Source organism: Pristiophorus japonicus, chromosome 2 (genome assembly GCF_044704955.1).
Source record: "Pristiophorus japonicus isolate sPriJap1 chromosome 2, sPriJap1.hap1, whole genome shotgun sequence".
In the NCBI taxonomy this organism is placed as follows: domain Eukaryota; kingdom Metazoa; phylum Chordata; class Chondrichthyes; family Pristiophoridae; genus Pristiophorus; species Pristiophorus japonicus.
In genome coordinates, this window is record NC_091978.1 from 101,718,329 (window position 1) to 101,731,667 (window position 13,339).

Genomic DNA, 13,339 nt, shown 5'->3' on the forward strand with positions numbered 1-13,339 from the left:
GATTCATGAAGGGGAAATCATGTTTAACTAATTTAATGGAATTCTTTGAGGATACAATGAGCATTGTGGATAGAGGTGTACCGATGGATGTGGTGTATTTGTATTTCCAAAAGGCATTCGTTAAGGTGCCACACAAAAGGTTACTGCAGAAGATAAAGGTACGTGGAGTCAGAGGAAATGTATTGGCGTGGATAGAGAATTGGCTGGCGAACAGAAAGCAGAGAGTCGGGATAAATGGGTCCTTTTCGGGTTGGAAATCGGTGGTTAGTGGTGTGCCACAGGGATCGGTGCTGGGACCACAACTGTTTACAATATACATAGTGGAAGAGGGGACAGAGTGTAGTGTAACAAAAATTGCAGATGACACAAAGATTAGTGGGAAAGTGGGTTGTGTAGAGGACACAGAGGCTGCAAAGAGATTTGGATAGGTTAAGCGAATGGGCTAAGGTTTGGCAGATAGAATACAATGTTGGAAAATGTGGGGGGGGAAAAAAAACAGTAAAAGGGAATATTATTTGAATGGGGAGAAATTACAACATGCTGCGGTGCAGAGGGATCTGGGGGTCCTTGTGCATGAATCCCAAAAAGTTAGTTTGCAGGTGCAGCAGGTAATCAGGAAGGCGAATGGCATGTTGGCCTTCATTTGCGAGAGGGATGGAGTACAAAAGCAGGGAGGTCCTGCTGCAACTGTACAGGGTATTGGTGAGGCCGCACCTGGAGTACTGCGTGCAGTTTTGGTCACCTTACTTAAGGAAGGATATAGTGGCTTTGGAGGAGGCACAGAGATGATTCACGAGGCTGATTCCGGAGATGAGGGGGTTACCTTATGATGATAGATTGAGTAGACTGGGTCTTTACTCATTGGAGTTCAGAAGGATGAGGGGTGATCTTATAGAAACATTTAAAATAATGAAAGGGATAGACAAGATAGAGGCAGAGAGGTTGTTTCTACTGGTCAGGGAGACTAGAACTAGGGGGCACAGCCTCAAAATACGGGGGAGCCAATTTAAAACCAAGTTGAGAAGGAATTTCTTCTCCCAGAGGGTTGTGAATCTGTGGTATTCTCTGCCCAAGGAAGCAGTTGAGGCTAGCTCATTGAATGTATTCAAATCACATAGATTTTTAACCAATAAGGGAATTAAGGGTTGCGGGGAGCGGGCGGGTAAGTGGAGCTGAGTCCACGGCCAGATCAGCCATGATCTTGTTGAATGGCGGAGCAGGCTCGAGGGGCTAGATGGCCTACTCTTGTTCCTAATTCTTCTGTTCTTAACAAATCCGTGCTGACTGTCCCTAATTAATCCTTGCCTTTCCAAATGCTGATAATGAAGAGGAAAGTCATGGGCTGCAGGAGGATATCAATCTACTGGTCAGGTGGATGGAGCAGTGGCAAATGGAATTTAATTCGGAGAAGTGTGAGGTAATGCACTTTGGGAGGGCTAATAAGGAAAGGGTATACACACTAAGTGGTAGCCACTTAATAGTGTAGATGAACAAAGGGACCTTGGAGTGCTTGTCCCCAGATCCTTGAAAGTGGCAGGCCAGGTGGATAAGGTGGTTATGAAGGCATATGGAATGCTTGCCTTTATTGGCCGAGGCATAGAATATAAGAGCAGGGAGGTTATGCTTAAATTGTGTAATACTTTGGTAGGCCACAGCTGAAGTACTGTGAGCAGTTCTGGTCGCCGCATTATAAGAAGGATGTGATTGCACTAGAGAAGGTGCAGAGGAGATTTACTAGGATGCTGCCTGGAATGGAGCATCTTAGTTATGAGGACAGATTGGATAGGCTGGGTTTGTTCTCCTTAGAACAGAGGAGGTTGAGAGGAGACCTCTGAGTTGTACGAAATATTGAGGGGCCTGGACATAGTGGATAGGAAGGGCCTATTTCCATTGATGGAGAGGTCTATTATGAGGGGGCATAGTTTTAAGGTGGTTGGTGGAAGGATTTGAGGGGAGACTTCTTTACACAGAGGGTTGTGAGGATCTGGAACTCGTTGCCTGGAAGAGTGGTGGATGCAGAAATCCTCACCACTTTTAAGCGATGGTTAGATGGGCACTTAAAGTGCCTAAACCTGCAGGGTTACGGACCTAGAGCTGATAATTGGGATTAGACAGGATAACCTCTTTATGGCTGGCGCAGATATGCTGGTAAGTACTGCAGGGAATCGAATACAGCCAGTATGATCTAGGTTAGTTTCGATCGCCTGGGTGGGTCGAAGAGGAATTTTCCCAGATTTTTTTTTTCCCTTAAATTGGCCTGGGTTTTTAATCTGGTTTTTGCCTCTCCCAGGAGATCACATGGCTCTGGTTGGGTTGGAGCGTAGAATGTTTCAGTGTAAGGGATGTCGCAGTTGTATGGAGCGGACTGGTTGCTCTTTACCTTTCCGCCACTTTTCATAGGTTTATATGTAACCTTCAGGGCTGCTGACCGAGGGTTGTGCAGCTCTTTGTCGGCCGGCACGGACACGATGGGCAGAAATGGCCTCCTTCTATAAAAGGTGTAAATGACTGAAGGCTAGGCTTTAGTATTGCATCCTTCACCACCTGGCTAGTTGACTTTTACAGCTTGCAGTGTAATTTATGTTCGTGCCTTGAATGATCAAGGAGAGAAATTAGTCAGGGCTTCCATTGCTGATCACTATTCAGTGATCTTTTTTTAGATATTCTATGGATGAGGACTGATGGGCCCTGATGCCTTCCATGACCAAATAATATCACTATGAATTGGCTTATACAAGGTAAATAAGAAATTTGTACCCCATTCAATGAAGGAGTAATAAGGCTGTAGAAATGTCGGCCTCAATTTTCCCCAAAGCTTTTATTTGGCATACTTGAAGAGTTACACTCATTTTTTGGGGGGGTCCAAGTGTGCCAAAAAAAAAGTTCTAAGTTTCCCTGTTGGATTTCTTCTTTTTGGCGTGGCTTAACCTGTCCTTAAGTTTTGGGAGCAAAGCGTTGATCTGCGCCAAAAAGATCAGGTCGCCATGGTAAGCAGGGGCACAATGCGAGCTGAGGCTGCAAAGTGAAACATACAGCCAGCTCCAAACACATTAAAACACATTGTATCAACTTAAAAACATTAAAATATATTCAGCAACTTGCCTCCAATTATTAAAGCCGGTCCCGTTACCCCTAGCCCTGCCCCCCGCCCACCCCCCCAGCTCCGAGTGCCTTGCCAGTCCCGCTCTCCCGCCCCTAGCCCTGGCCGAAGGGCTTGCCGGTCTGCTCCCCCACCCGTCCCTGGCCCCGAGTGCTTTACTGGCCTGCTCCCCTATCCCAGGCCAAATGGCCTCCTCCCTCCAGGTCCCTGCACCTAATTACACCCGAAAGGCTTTCCAGCCCCCGCCACCCCTTTCTCTCCCCCTTTCCTGCTGCACTTACCTGCGCCGATTTCTTTAACACTCCAGAAGGTTTTTCTGCAGAGGCCACATACGTTGGCCTAAGCAGAACTAGAGTAACTCTCAGCTGGCCAAACTTGCCGAAATGGCAAGAATTGGCACTAGTGGCAGGTTATGCTCCCTTTGGCTGAAAAAAAAACTTAAAAAATCGTAACTGAGTTACGCTGGTGCAAATTGATTAGGGAAAAGTGTTTTTTTAAAACTTAGGCTAAGAAAAGGAGTCTGCTCCAAAAAAACGGCGCAAATCACTAGGGAAAATTGAGCCCGTCATCTTTAACTGTCCTTGGGTAATCTGGGATAGCACTAATATTGATGGTCAAAATGAACAGGTACTCCTAAAATACATTCAGAAGTGTTTTGTAAGTCAGTATGTTGCAAGTCCAATGAAGAAAGATGTATTACCAGACCTAATTCTTGGCAATAAAGTGAGACAAATGAATGGCTTGCAGGTTAGAAGAATGCTAAGGGGCCAGTGATGGTAACGTGAGAAAATATGGGACCAGAAGACTAAAGTCCATCTAGCCTGTCTGAAATCCAGGGCAGTCCCTCAAAAAAATACCCCTCAATTACTCACTCCCTCAAATATCTCTCCATTTTCACCCTTAATATTTTTTAGAATACTTGCCTCCTCGGGCAGTGTATTCCACCCCATCACCACCCTCTTGAATAGTTAAATCTAAACTATTTAGGCACCTTTCTTTGTGTGAGCTTGATTCTAGACATGCTGGCAATTCCAAATGTGTCATTAAAGTTCTGTTTATCTGCTCCCATGAGAATCTTGAATACCTTGATAATGCCTCCCCTGAGTATTCTCTTCTACAAGGTAAACATTCCCAAGCTCATAGCTCAGATCCCTTAAGCTAGACATCAGTTTGATTTCCCTTGTGGTGTCTGGATATCCTTCTTGTACTAGAATTATGCATAATACTGTAGGTCTAGCAATACCAGTGCCTTGTACAGACTGATTAGAACTTAATGGAATTTGCACTTTCTCCCTGACTGCATTTATTACCTTGCACTTGTCCCCATTTAATGCCTTTTGCAACTTTTGAATCATAACATAATTTAGGTTTACAGCCAGAATAAAGGAGTTGGGGGGGGGGGGGGGTGGAGGGAGGAGGTCGAGGTCAAATGTTAGGCTGGAAAAGAGAGTATCTTATAGGGATACAAGAAACCCGGCCTAGATTAATTGGATGCGAAAATTGAAGATAAACAAGACGACCAGGTGGGGAAATATTTTAAGTACAAAATGGGTCGGGTGCTATTTGTGTATGCTACTCGGGAAAAAAAGTGAGTTGATCATGCTGTTGGCAACATCGATCCAAAGTAGCAGACATGTTTTTTGCTAGTGGGCTAAGCAGTTGAAGTGCTCACACCAACCCCATATGGACTAGCACAGTGGTTTTGCTGTCGTTGGTTCTTGTAACCCTTTTCTGGCAAATGGGAGGTGTTGGTTCCAGCAAAATAGTCACTGATATGGCTCTGCAACTCTGGACATGCTTTATTTTGTTGTCACTAGTGAAAAGCCCTGAACAACATTCTCTCTCTGCTTGTCATGATGCATTGTCCCTTTTCAACCCCTCTAGAGCTTTCAACAAGTTGGACCACGCCATCCTGTCACCTCTTTATTGCTGAACTCAGTGGGACTAACTAACATTGCCTGATTCCATTCTCCCCTGTGCTATTGTAACCTGAGCAGCTCTAGCAACAGCTTCTCTTCCCATTCCTGCACAATAACCTCGTCCATCAAGGATCCATCCCTGGGCCACTCTTTTTCATCTACCTGCTACTCTTTAGCAGCATCATCTTTAAACATGGGGTCAGCTTCCACATGTACACTGATTCCTAGCTTTACCGGTCCACCGTTTCTCTTGACTCCTCTGCGGCCTCTATGTTGTCTGCCTGCTTTTTCAACATTCAGTCTTGAATGAGCCACAGTTTCCTCCAGCTAAACATTGGGAGGATTGAAGCCATAGTCTTTGCCCCCAATACAAACTCCATACCTTCATCACTGACTCCATCTTCCTCTCTGGCCATTGCATTGGGCTGACCCAGAATATTTCCAACACCTGTGTCCTCTTCAATCGTAAGCTGAGCTTGTGACCCCTTATCCTCTTCTTCTCCATCTCTGTATCATCATTCCCCTCTGACCCCACTTTGGCTCATCTACATCCAGACTCTATTTACTCCAGTGTACTGCTGGGTGGCTTCCCGACCTTGACCTTGCATAAACTTCAGCTTATGTGACATTCTTCCCAGATGAAGTTCCACTTGCCTATCACCCCTGTCCTTGCTAGCCTACACTGATTCGTAGTCCCTCAGTGCCTTCATTTTAAAGTTCTTATCCCTGTGTCTAAATCCTTCCATGGCCTCATGCCTCCTAATCTGCAACCTCCAGCTCTACAACTCCCATACCCTTGGATCTCTGTGACTCTGGTGCCTCTGTGCTCTCCTTTCAATTTACTATTGGCAGCCTTCAGCTGCCTAAAATCCCATGTTCTACAATTCTTCGTTTAAAAACCCTTTTGCAAATCAACCTTCCTCTCTTCAATTAAGACCCTCATTAAATCCCACCTCGTGCCAAGAATGTTCCAAGGAGCTTCAGAGGTCACCCTTTTCTAATCTCCTCTTGGCTCGGGATCCATGTACACCTCTGGGAAGGTCTTTAGATACTAAATAAATGCATTCTGTTGTAGTTAAAAACAAATGGCTAAGTTCTACAACAGCACAAGCTGCATCTAGGTCGCAGAACCATTTCAAGAAGCATTTCTGCAATATAATGCAGAATTAATTTAAGATCACAAATCAGGTTTGTACCACCGGAGGTATTTTAAGTAAACAATACCAAAATGTTTTACATTTTTAAGTGGAATTCATTTAGTTGCAAATTACTCTTGTTTTCTACAACAGGGTAAAGATGAATACATGCACCACATTAAAATTCTGACTTGCACTTAAGGAATTCTAATAGTTTAGGCTTGGTGGAAACCAGAAATGCTCATATCTGACCGAGCCTCTTGCTGACACGTTTCTGGGCCAGTATTTGAATCTAAATCATCAATGAAAATGTTTTTTAAACCTCAACTAGACTTCTACAATTCATCAAGAGAAATTTGAAGTGCTGCAGCATGTTTTCACTTTTAAAGTGTTCGAGCAATAACAACAACACTAGAAAGTTAGACTGACATCTAAGATCCAAGTTTGAATCCCAGTGTTTTACACATCGGACTTATCCCTGGAGAGGGAGGGGCCGAAATTGCCCTCCGACCGAAAGGGGCCACGCTCATCTATCTCGAAGACTTTTCTCCGCCCCAATCCATTGGACAAAGAGTAGAGCGAAATTCAGCTCTAACTTTTTTTTCTGGTCGGGGCGGGGCGGAAGTGCCCTTGGATCAGGGTGGACGTCGGTCGGAGTCATCAGCAGTGTTAGTGGCATCCACTGGATCACCAGGAATGGTTTCGGCCGGGTGAGCAACCAAGAACCCAAGGGGGGGGGGGGGCCGGGCTGCCTGTTGAGGCCCAGCCAAACCCATGGGAGCCATTGTTTGGCCAACCTCAGTTGGCCGACAGTTAAAATAAAATGGCGGCCCTCCCTGTTAATGGTAGACGCGCCGCCCAGCCACACACCGCTTCCCACAGGGGAAAGCTGTCGGGAGCACCGAGTGGCGGCTGATCCACTTCTGTGGGGCATTTTCCCACGTGGGGCAGAAAGGGGTCGGTGGAGGGAGGGGATCGGCGTGTGCCAGACGAGGTGGCTACACTGACGAGCACCGCTGGAAAAAATGGAGGGTAACTTATGAAATGTCAGCGACTGCACCAACCAGGCAGTGAGTCCATATCGACCCTTGTCCGCATCTTTTAGGCGGTCAGGGCTCTTATACAAAGGGGCAATTTCAGTCCTGGAATTTCAGTTTCAGCCAGCTCATCAATGGAGGGAATTAGTTGAACGGGAATTTGTATTCCTGCTAATGAGCCATCAAATTTATGTGAGTGTCTTTGGAAATTCCTATTCTCCTGTGACAAATATAAAAAGCTAACTTTTGAGAGGAGAGATCCTATGGAAAACATCTTTATTTTATTTTGAAAATAATAATGATAGGGTTGGATTTTAAGCCCCTTCAAGAGTGCAGATATATGATGGAAGATTTGTTTTTGGATATTAAGGGAATCGAGCCATATGGGATAGTGCAGGCAAGCAGAGTTAAAGTAGATCAGCCATGATCTCATTGAATGGCGGAGCAGGCCCGAGGCGCCGAATGGCCTACTCCTCCAATTTCTTATGTAAATCATTTGGTGATTCTGTTTAAAGAAGGTGGTAGTTTTAAAGTTAGGTTAACAAGATAACTATTGAAGCCAGTCCATTTGATTGAATTTTTAGGGTACTTGTGTGATTTACTGTAGGAGAACTTGAGAAGTCCTTTTTAAGGGGCAGTAAGTCCTTTAAGGGGCAGTAAATGAGTTTAAAATTTAATAGTGATATAATATCAAGGGGAAAGGATGACATGGCATTGCATAGAATATACAGCACAGAAACCAGCCATTTGGCCCAACCAATCCATGCTGGCGTTTATGCTCCACTCGAGCCTTCTCCCATCCTTGCTCATCTTATCAGCATAGTCCTCTCTTCCTTTCTCCCTTACATGCTTATCTAGCTTCCTCTTAATTGCATCTATACTATTCTCCTCAACCACTCCCTGTAGCAGGGAATTCCACTCTCTGGGTAAAGAAATTTCTTCTGATTTTCCTATTTGATTTCTTGGTGACTATCTTGTATTAATGGCCTCTAGTTTTGCTCTTCCCCACAAGTGGAAATGCTTTCTGTGTCTACTCTTATCCAAATCTTTCATAATTTTAAAGATCTTTATTAGGCCACCCTCTCAAGAGAAAAGAGACCAGCCTGTTTATCTTTTTCTAATAACCTCGCATTTCTGGTATCTTCCTTGTAAATCTTTTTTGTACCCACTTTTTTATAATGTGATCAGAATTGTACACTGTACTCCATGTGTGGTCTAACCAAGTGTTGATACAAGTTTAGCATAACTTTTCTACTTTTCAAATCTATCCCTCTGGAAATAAAGTATAGTGCTTGGTTTGCTCTCTTTTTTTTTTTAAAGGCATTATTAACCTGCGTCGCTACCTTTAATGAATTGTGTATTTGTACTCCCAGGTATCTTTGCTCCTCTAACCAATTTAAATTTTTATTTCTAAGTAATATGTGACCTTATTGTTTTTTCCAAAATTTAACACTTCTGACTTATCTGTGTTGAATTTCATTTGCCAATTATATGCTTATTCTTCAAGTTTATTAATATCTTGTAATTTGTTGCAGTCCTCCTCAGTATTGATTATATCCCTACCCCCTGTGTTATGCTCCCATGGAAGAATCATTCAGAAACACATTTACTGTCCCGAGCCAACTTGATGTCCCATTGAGGCATTCATAAACTAATGAAAACGGACAAAATAAGATTTCATTTTTAAGAAATCCATCTCTGCTCAATATGATTTGACTTTATATCTCAAATACTAAAACTAGTTAAACTAGTCTCGGCTTCTGTGAAGCACCTTAGGACATTTTACTTCGTTAAAGGCACTTTATAAATGCAAGCTATTGTATCTGTCCGTGGTTCAGTTTTGACACTACTGTTAAGTTGGTCAAAGCTTGAGCCAATAGTAAAGCATGAATGCAGAGAATGAGTTCACACCGTCTGAATACAGTGTTTTCCTTAAATCATTTGCTCTGAAGAAATCTGTTTTAATATTTTATACTGAATACATTTTCTGTGAAAATATTCAAGTTTGCTGTTGCCTAATCCATGGAATATTACTTTAGCTGTGCAGCGATTCTAGAAAATGCACAGTTATAGTATATTTGTTGGAGATTTTGAATAGTTCACAGGAGGTATTAATTAGACCCAGGTAAATGTATTCTGACTGGGATACATTTGATTTGACAAGATAAGCCAACACACCATAATTCAATTGGACGAGTGGCTATGGCAACAACCATGTGCTGTAGTAGTGTTTTAATAAACTGGGAATATTTTTCACTCTGCTCATAAAAAGAAGGAGGAGTTGGTCCCAATGGACTTCCAAGTACAGAGAATAGATCAGCAGATCCATTTAAGGACTCAACTATTTGGTCGGTCTTCCAATTGACATGCCTTATCCAAAATCCTCAAGTAGAATGCATGTGGGCATCTGGTATTTTATTTACAGTTTAAGGAACTGAAGGGATACTTCAATTGTGTTTCTCATATAACTGACAATATTTCTGTTAAATAATAACGGTTAACTATTTTAACATAATTTTGTGGAGCTTAGCTTGTGGTATAAATACAGGTTGAACCTCCCTTATCTGGAACCCTCGGGAGTTGGCCTATTCTGGATAAGGGATTTTTCCGGATGAGGAGTGATCACGTTAAATCGGATGGTAAAGGTACTGAGCAAGGGGATATCTGGGCTGGCTGGGAGTGCGGCAGAGAGGGAGATCATGGGCTGGGGGGGGTGGTGGATCGCGGGAGTCGGCAGCGAGGAAGGACTTCAATTTGTTCAAGTCGGAATTCTGGGCATGTGCCACCCGGTGGCTGGGAATGGTTCTGGATGAGGGGTAGTTCTGGATAAGGGAGGCTCAACCTGTAATGTACTCTTAATCAAGGTAGTAGGTATTGTAATTTTAATATTAAATTCTCAGAGTAAGAAATGTCATGATTGAAAAGCAGATTGTTCATTTCGAAGTAGAAAAGATTTTGACATCCCACTTTTGGGTTCTAGGGGATCAAAAATATAGGTTATGATTCGGAATTTGATTCTAGATTTCGAAAAACCGCATTTGTACAGTCAAATGCACAAATTTAATGTTATCCTAAGCTTTATGCTGCTAATTAGAATTTAACAGTAGATTAAGTATTAAAGGGGTCCCTAAATTACCTAGTTAAGTGGAATTTCTATATTCCTTTTTTTAAATTTGAGTTTTAGCTGCAAGCCTTTTGATGTGCTGAAGTCTTAATCATAGGACATTACACTATAGGTTTCCTGTCAGATGAGGTCCGCTATTTTCTGTATTACTCCATGATCCTGTACAAAGATATGCATAAAAAGCCTGTTCCATCCATGTAGATGTTGATACTAGAACAACTGCACAAATGCATCATCTATGTCTCCATGTTAATTCAGTACTGAGGTATGTGGGGCAAAGCAGCATTCTATGGATGATTTTTTTAATTTGTCATTTCTTTTATTTCATAGGTCTGAAGGCTGGAGGAGCCTCTACTGGTTGCCCTGGTAACACGTTCCACTACACTTTCCATGGTGATCCACATGCTACCTTTGCTTCTTTCTTTGGTGGGTCCAGTCCTTTTGATATTTTCTTTGGAACTCAAGGACGCTCCAGAATGGCTAATGGCTTCGGTCATGAAGACATGGACATTGATGATGATGACGATGACCATGATCCCTTCAATGCATTTAACCGTTTTGGTTTCAATGGAATGAATGGATTTAATCGACGGCATCCAGAGTCCCTCCATACTCGAAGAAAGGTACAGGATCCTCCTGTAATTCATGAACTTAGAGTATCTCTTGAAGAAATCTATCATGGTTGTACTAAAAGAATGAAGATCACGCGTAGACGGTTAAACCCAGATGGCCGAACCACAAGGACTGAGGACAAGATTCTGAATGTTGTTATTAAAAGAGGTTGGAAAGAGGGCACAAAAATCACATTCCCCAGGGAAGGTGATGAAACGGCAACCAACATCCCAGCTGATATTGTCTTTATTCTGAAAGACAAGCCTCATCTTCATTTTAAGAGAGATGGAGCCAATGTTGTTTATGTAGCCAAGATCACTCTTAGAGAGGTAGGTACAAACAAGTGTTTTTTTAAAACCTAACTGGAAACTTAGAGACTGAAATGTAAATTATTTATGTTGCACAATATCCACACAAGAGTAAAAGCATAGGAAAAACATGCGTTGCTCACATACACAAATATTTGCTGCAGATAGATGGTGCTATGCGATTTTCTATTCCTGCATAATAAAAAGCCCTAAAATCTGTGCAAACTCATTTTTCCCAGTTAAAAAGATTGTGCTCTGCTCCTTGCGTGCATATCTCATTGAATGGAGAAAAGATCTAACTTTCTCCTGCAGTGAGTAGTTTAGATTAGATATTCCTTGTAGTGTATCTAGCGTAGTGAATTGAACAAGCCAATTTGTTTTTCTTATGCCCAATTTCACCAGGTAAACTTTGAATATCAATAAAAATAGTGCTATTAGTGTACAATAGCATTTAAAACAAAAATAACAAAATCCTAATGCAAAATACTGCAGATGCTGGAAATCTGAAATATAAACCAAAAATGCTGGAAATACTCAGATTAGGCAGTATCTGTGGAGATAGAAACTGAGTTAATGTTTTGGGACGATGGCCTTTCAAACTATGTCTGCCTAGTTTCATGGATACAGAGACCTGTATCTTTTTCAGGTGATGTGGAATCACCCAAGCACAAAAATTTGGGTGTGGTCCGTATTGTATGGCAGGTCTCTTCGCCCCTCCCCTCTATGAATGGCAAATACACTACAATGAAACCTGTAAATTAGGGACACCTAAGGGACTTGCATCAAGTGTTTTTTTTCACAAGTGTCATTATTTTTAAAATGGTTATTGTATGTACCTATACTATAAAAATTGGCCCAACAATCTTGAACAACCAGCTAAGATTATGATCACCTAGTCAGCTGCAACAATGCTAAGAACTTGTGTTTAGAAGCTGATAGAACAATAAAACTGATGATTCAAATACAGTAGCTGTACAGTGGAACCTGTTCCCAACGACCTTCTCAGACATACAACCGTAACTGCATGGGGTCAGCTGCATGCACCTCTTGCATGTGTTATCAAGGTTGCTTTTGAAAGCAGGGACAATGGCTGTGGGGGTGATTCAAACTCCATCTCCAACTTCCCTTCAAATCCTCGAACATGTTGGCCTCCTTAGCGCCGGGGGGCTAAGCACTTACCAGGCGCAGCGAGAAGATTGACTTCCGCTATATTCGGTGGGAGGTTTGCGATAGCGGTATGGTGCTGCGCCCCAATCTCCTGCACCCGGAGATTGTGACATCATCGCTCCCATAGCGCCCCACACCTGAATTTCGGTCCCTACAGCACCGCTGGGCGAAAACACCAGCAGCCGCAGGAGACATTCATCGGGAGGCCGGGCACTTTGGGGGGCGACATATAAAGGCAGTGGCCGAAGTAAGTTTAAAAAAGAAAAATGCTGAAATTCTCTTTGAATTTTTTTGCTGATTTTTCTCCCGTGATTGATCAGCCTGGCACTCTGCTGCAGTGCATCAGGCCAGATCGTGGCTGCCGTCGGGGAACAGGTAAGTTTTTTTTGCAGAGCCTGCAACAATGACCCTTCCCTTTTAAGGGAGGGAAGGAACCTTCCAATGCAGCAGTGCTGCACGACCCATTGTGCAGCGCTGCACACCTACCGCCCGCCTGCTACCTGTTGCGCTCCAGGAAGGAAGTGGACACTTGATTTAGCACTTCACTTCCTTCCTGGAGTGCAAATGCCCCAAAAATTTTAAAGCTAGAAAACGTTAGCGCCTAGTGCAAATTCTTTCAAATTTTAAAAGTCCACGCCTCAAAAGGGCACTCTCGAATTTCTCCCCCCATTGTCTCTCAAAGCTATGCACTGCAACTCCTCCATGTTCAAATTTCTGCACCTACCACAGCACTGAAACCACTCTAATCAAAGTCACAAATGACATCCACTGAGACCTCTCTAGTCTTTGACGTGTCGACTGCACCATCATCCTCTATCCTTTACCGTCCAGCTCATTGAGCCTGCCCTCACTTGGTTCCATCTTTATTTGCTCATAGGCAGAGGATCTCCAGAATTGAATCTCTTCCTGCATCATTACCTTGATAAAGGATTAAGG

The 13,339-nt window shown here is 43.0% G+C and overlaps 1 protein-coding gene across 1 annotated transcript in view; it reads left to right on the forward strand.

The window, feature by feature from the left end:
* dnajb5 (DnaJ heat shock protein family (Hsp40) member B5) overlaps nucleotides 1–13,339 on the forward strand; it is a 53,314-nt gene that overhangs the window by 22,349 nt on the left and 17,626 nt on the right. The window contains exon 3 of the mRNA XM_070868421.1: nucleotides 10,647–11,257. Within this exon, the coding sequence (XP_070724522.1) occupies nucleotides 10,647–11,257 (611 nt within the window). The remainder of the gene's footprint in view (nucleotides 1–10,646; nucleotides 11,258–13,339) is intronic.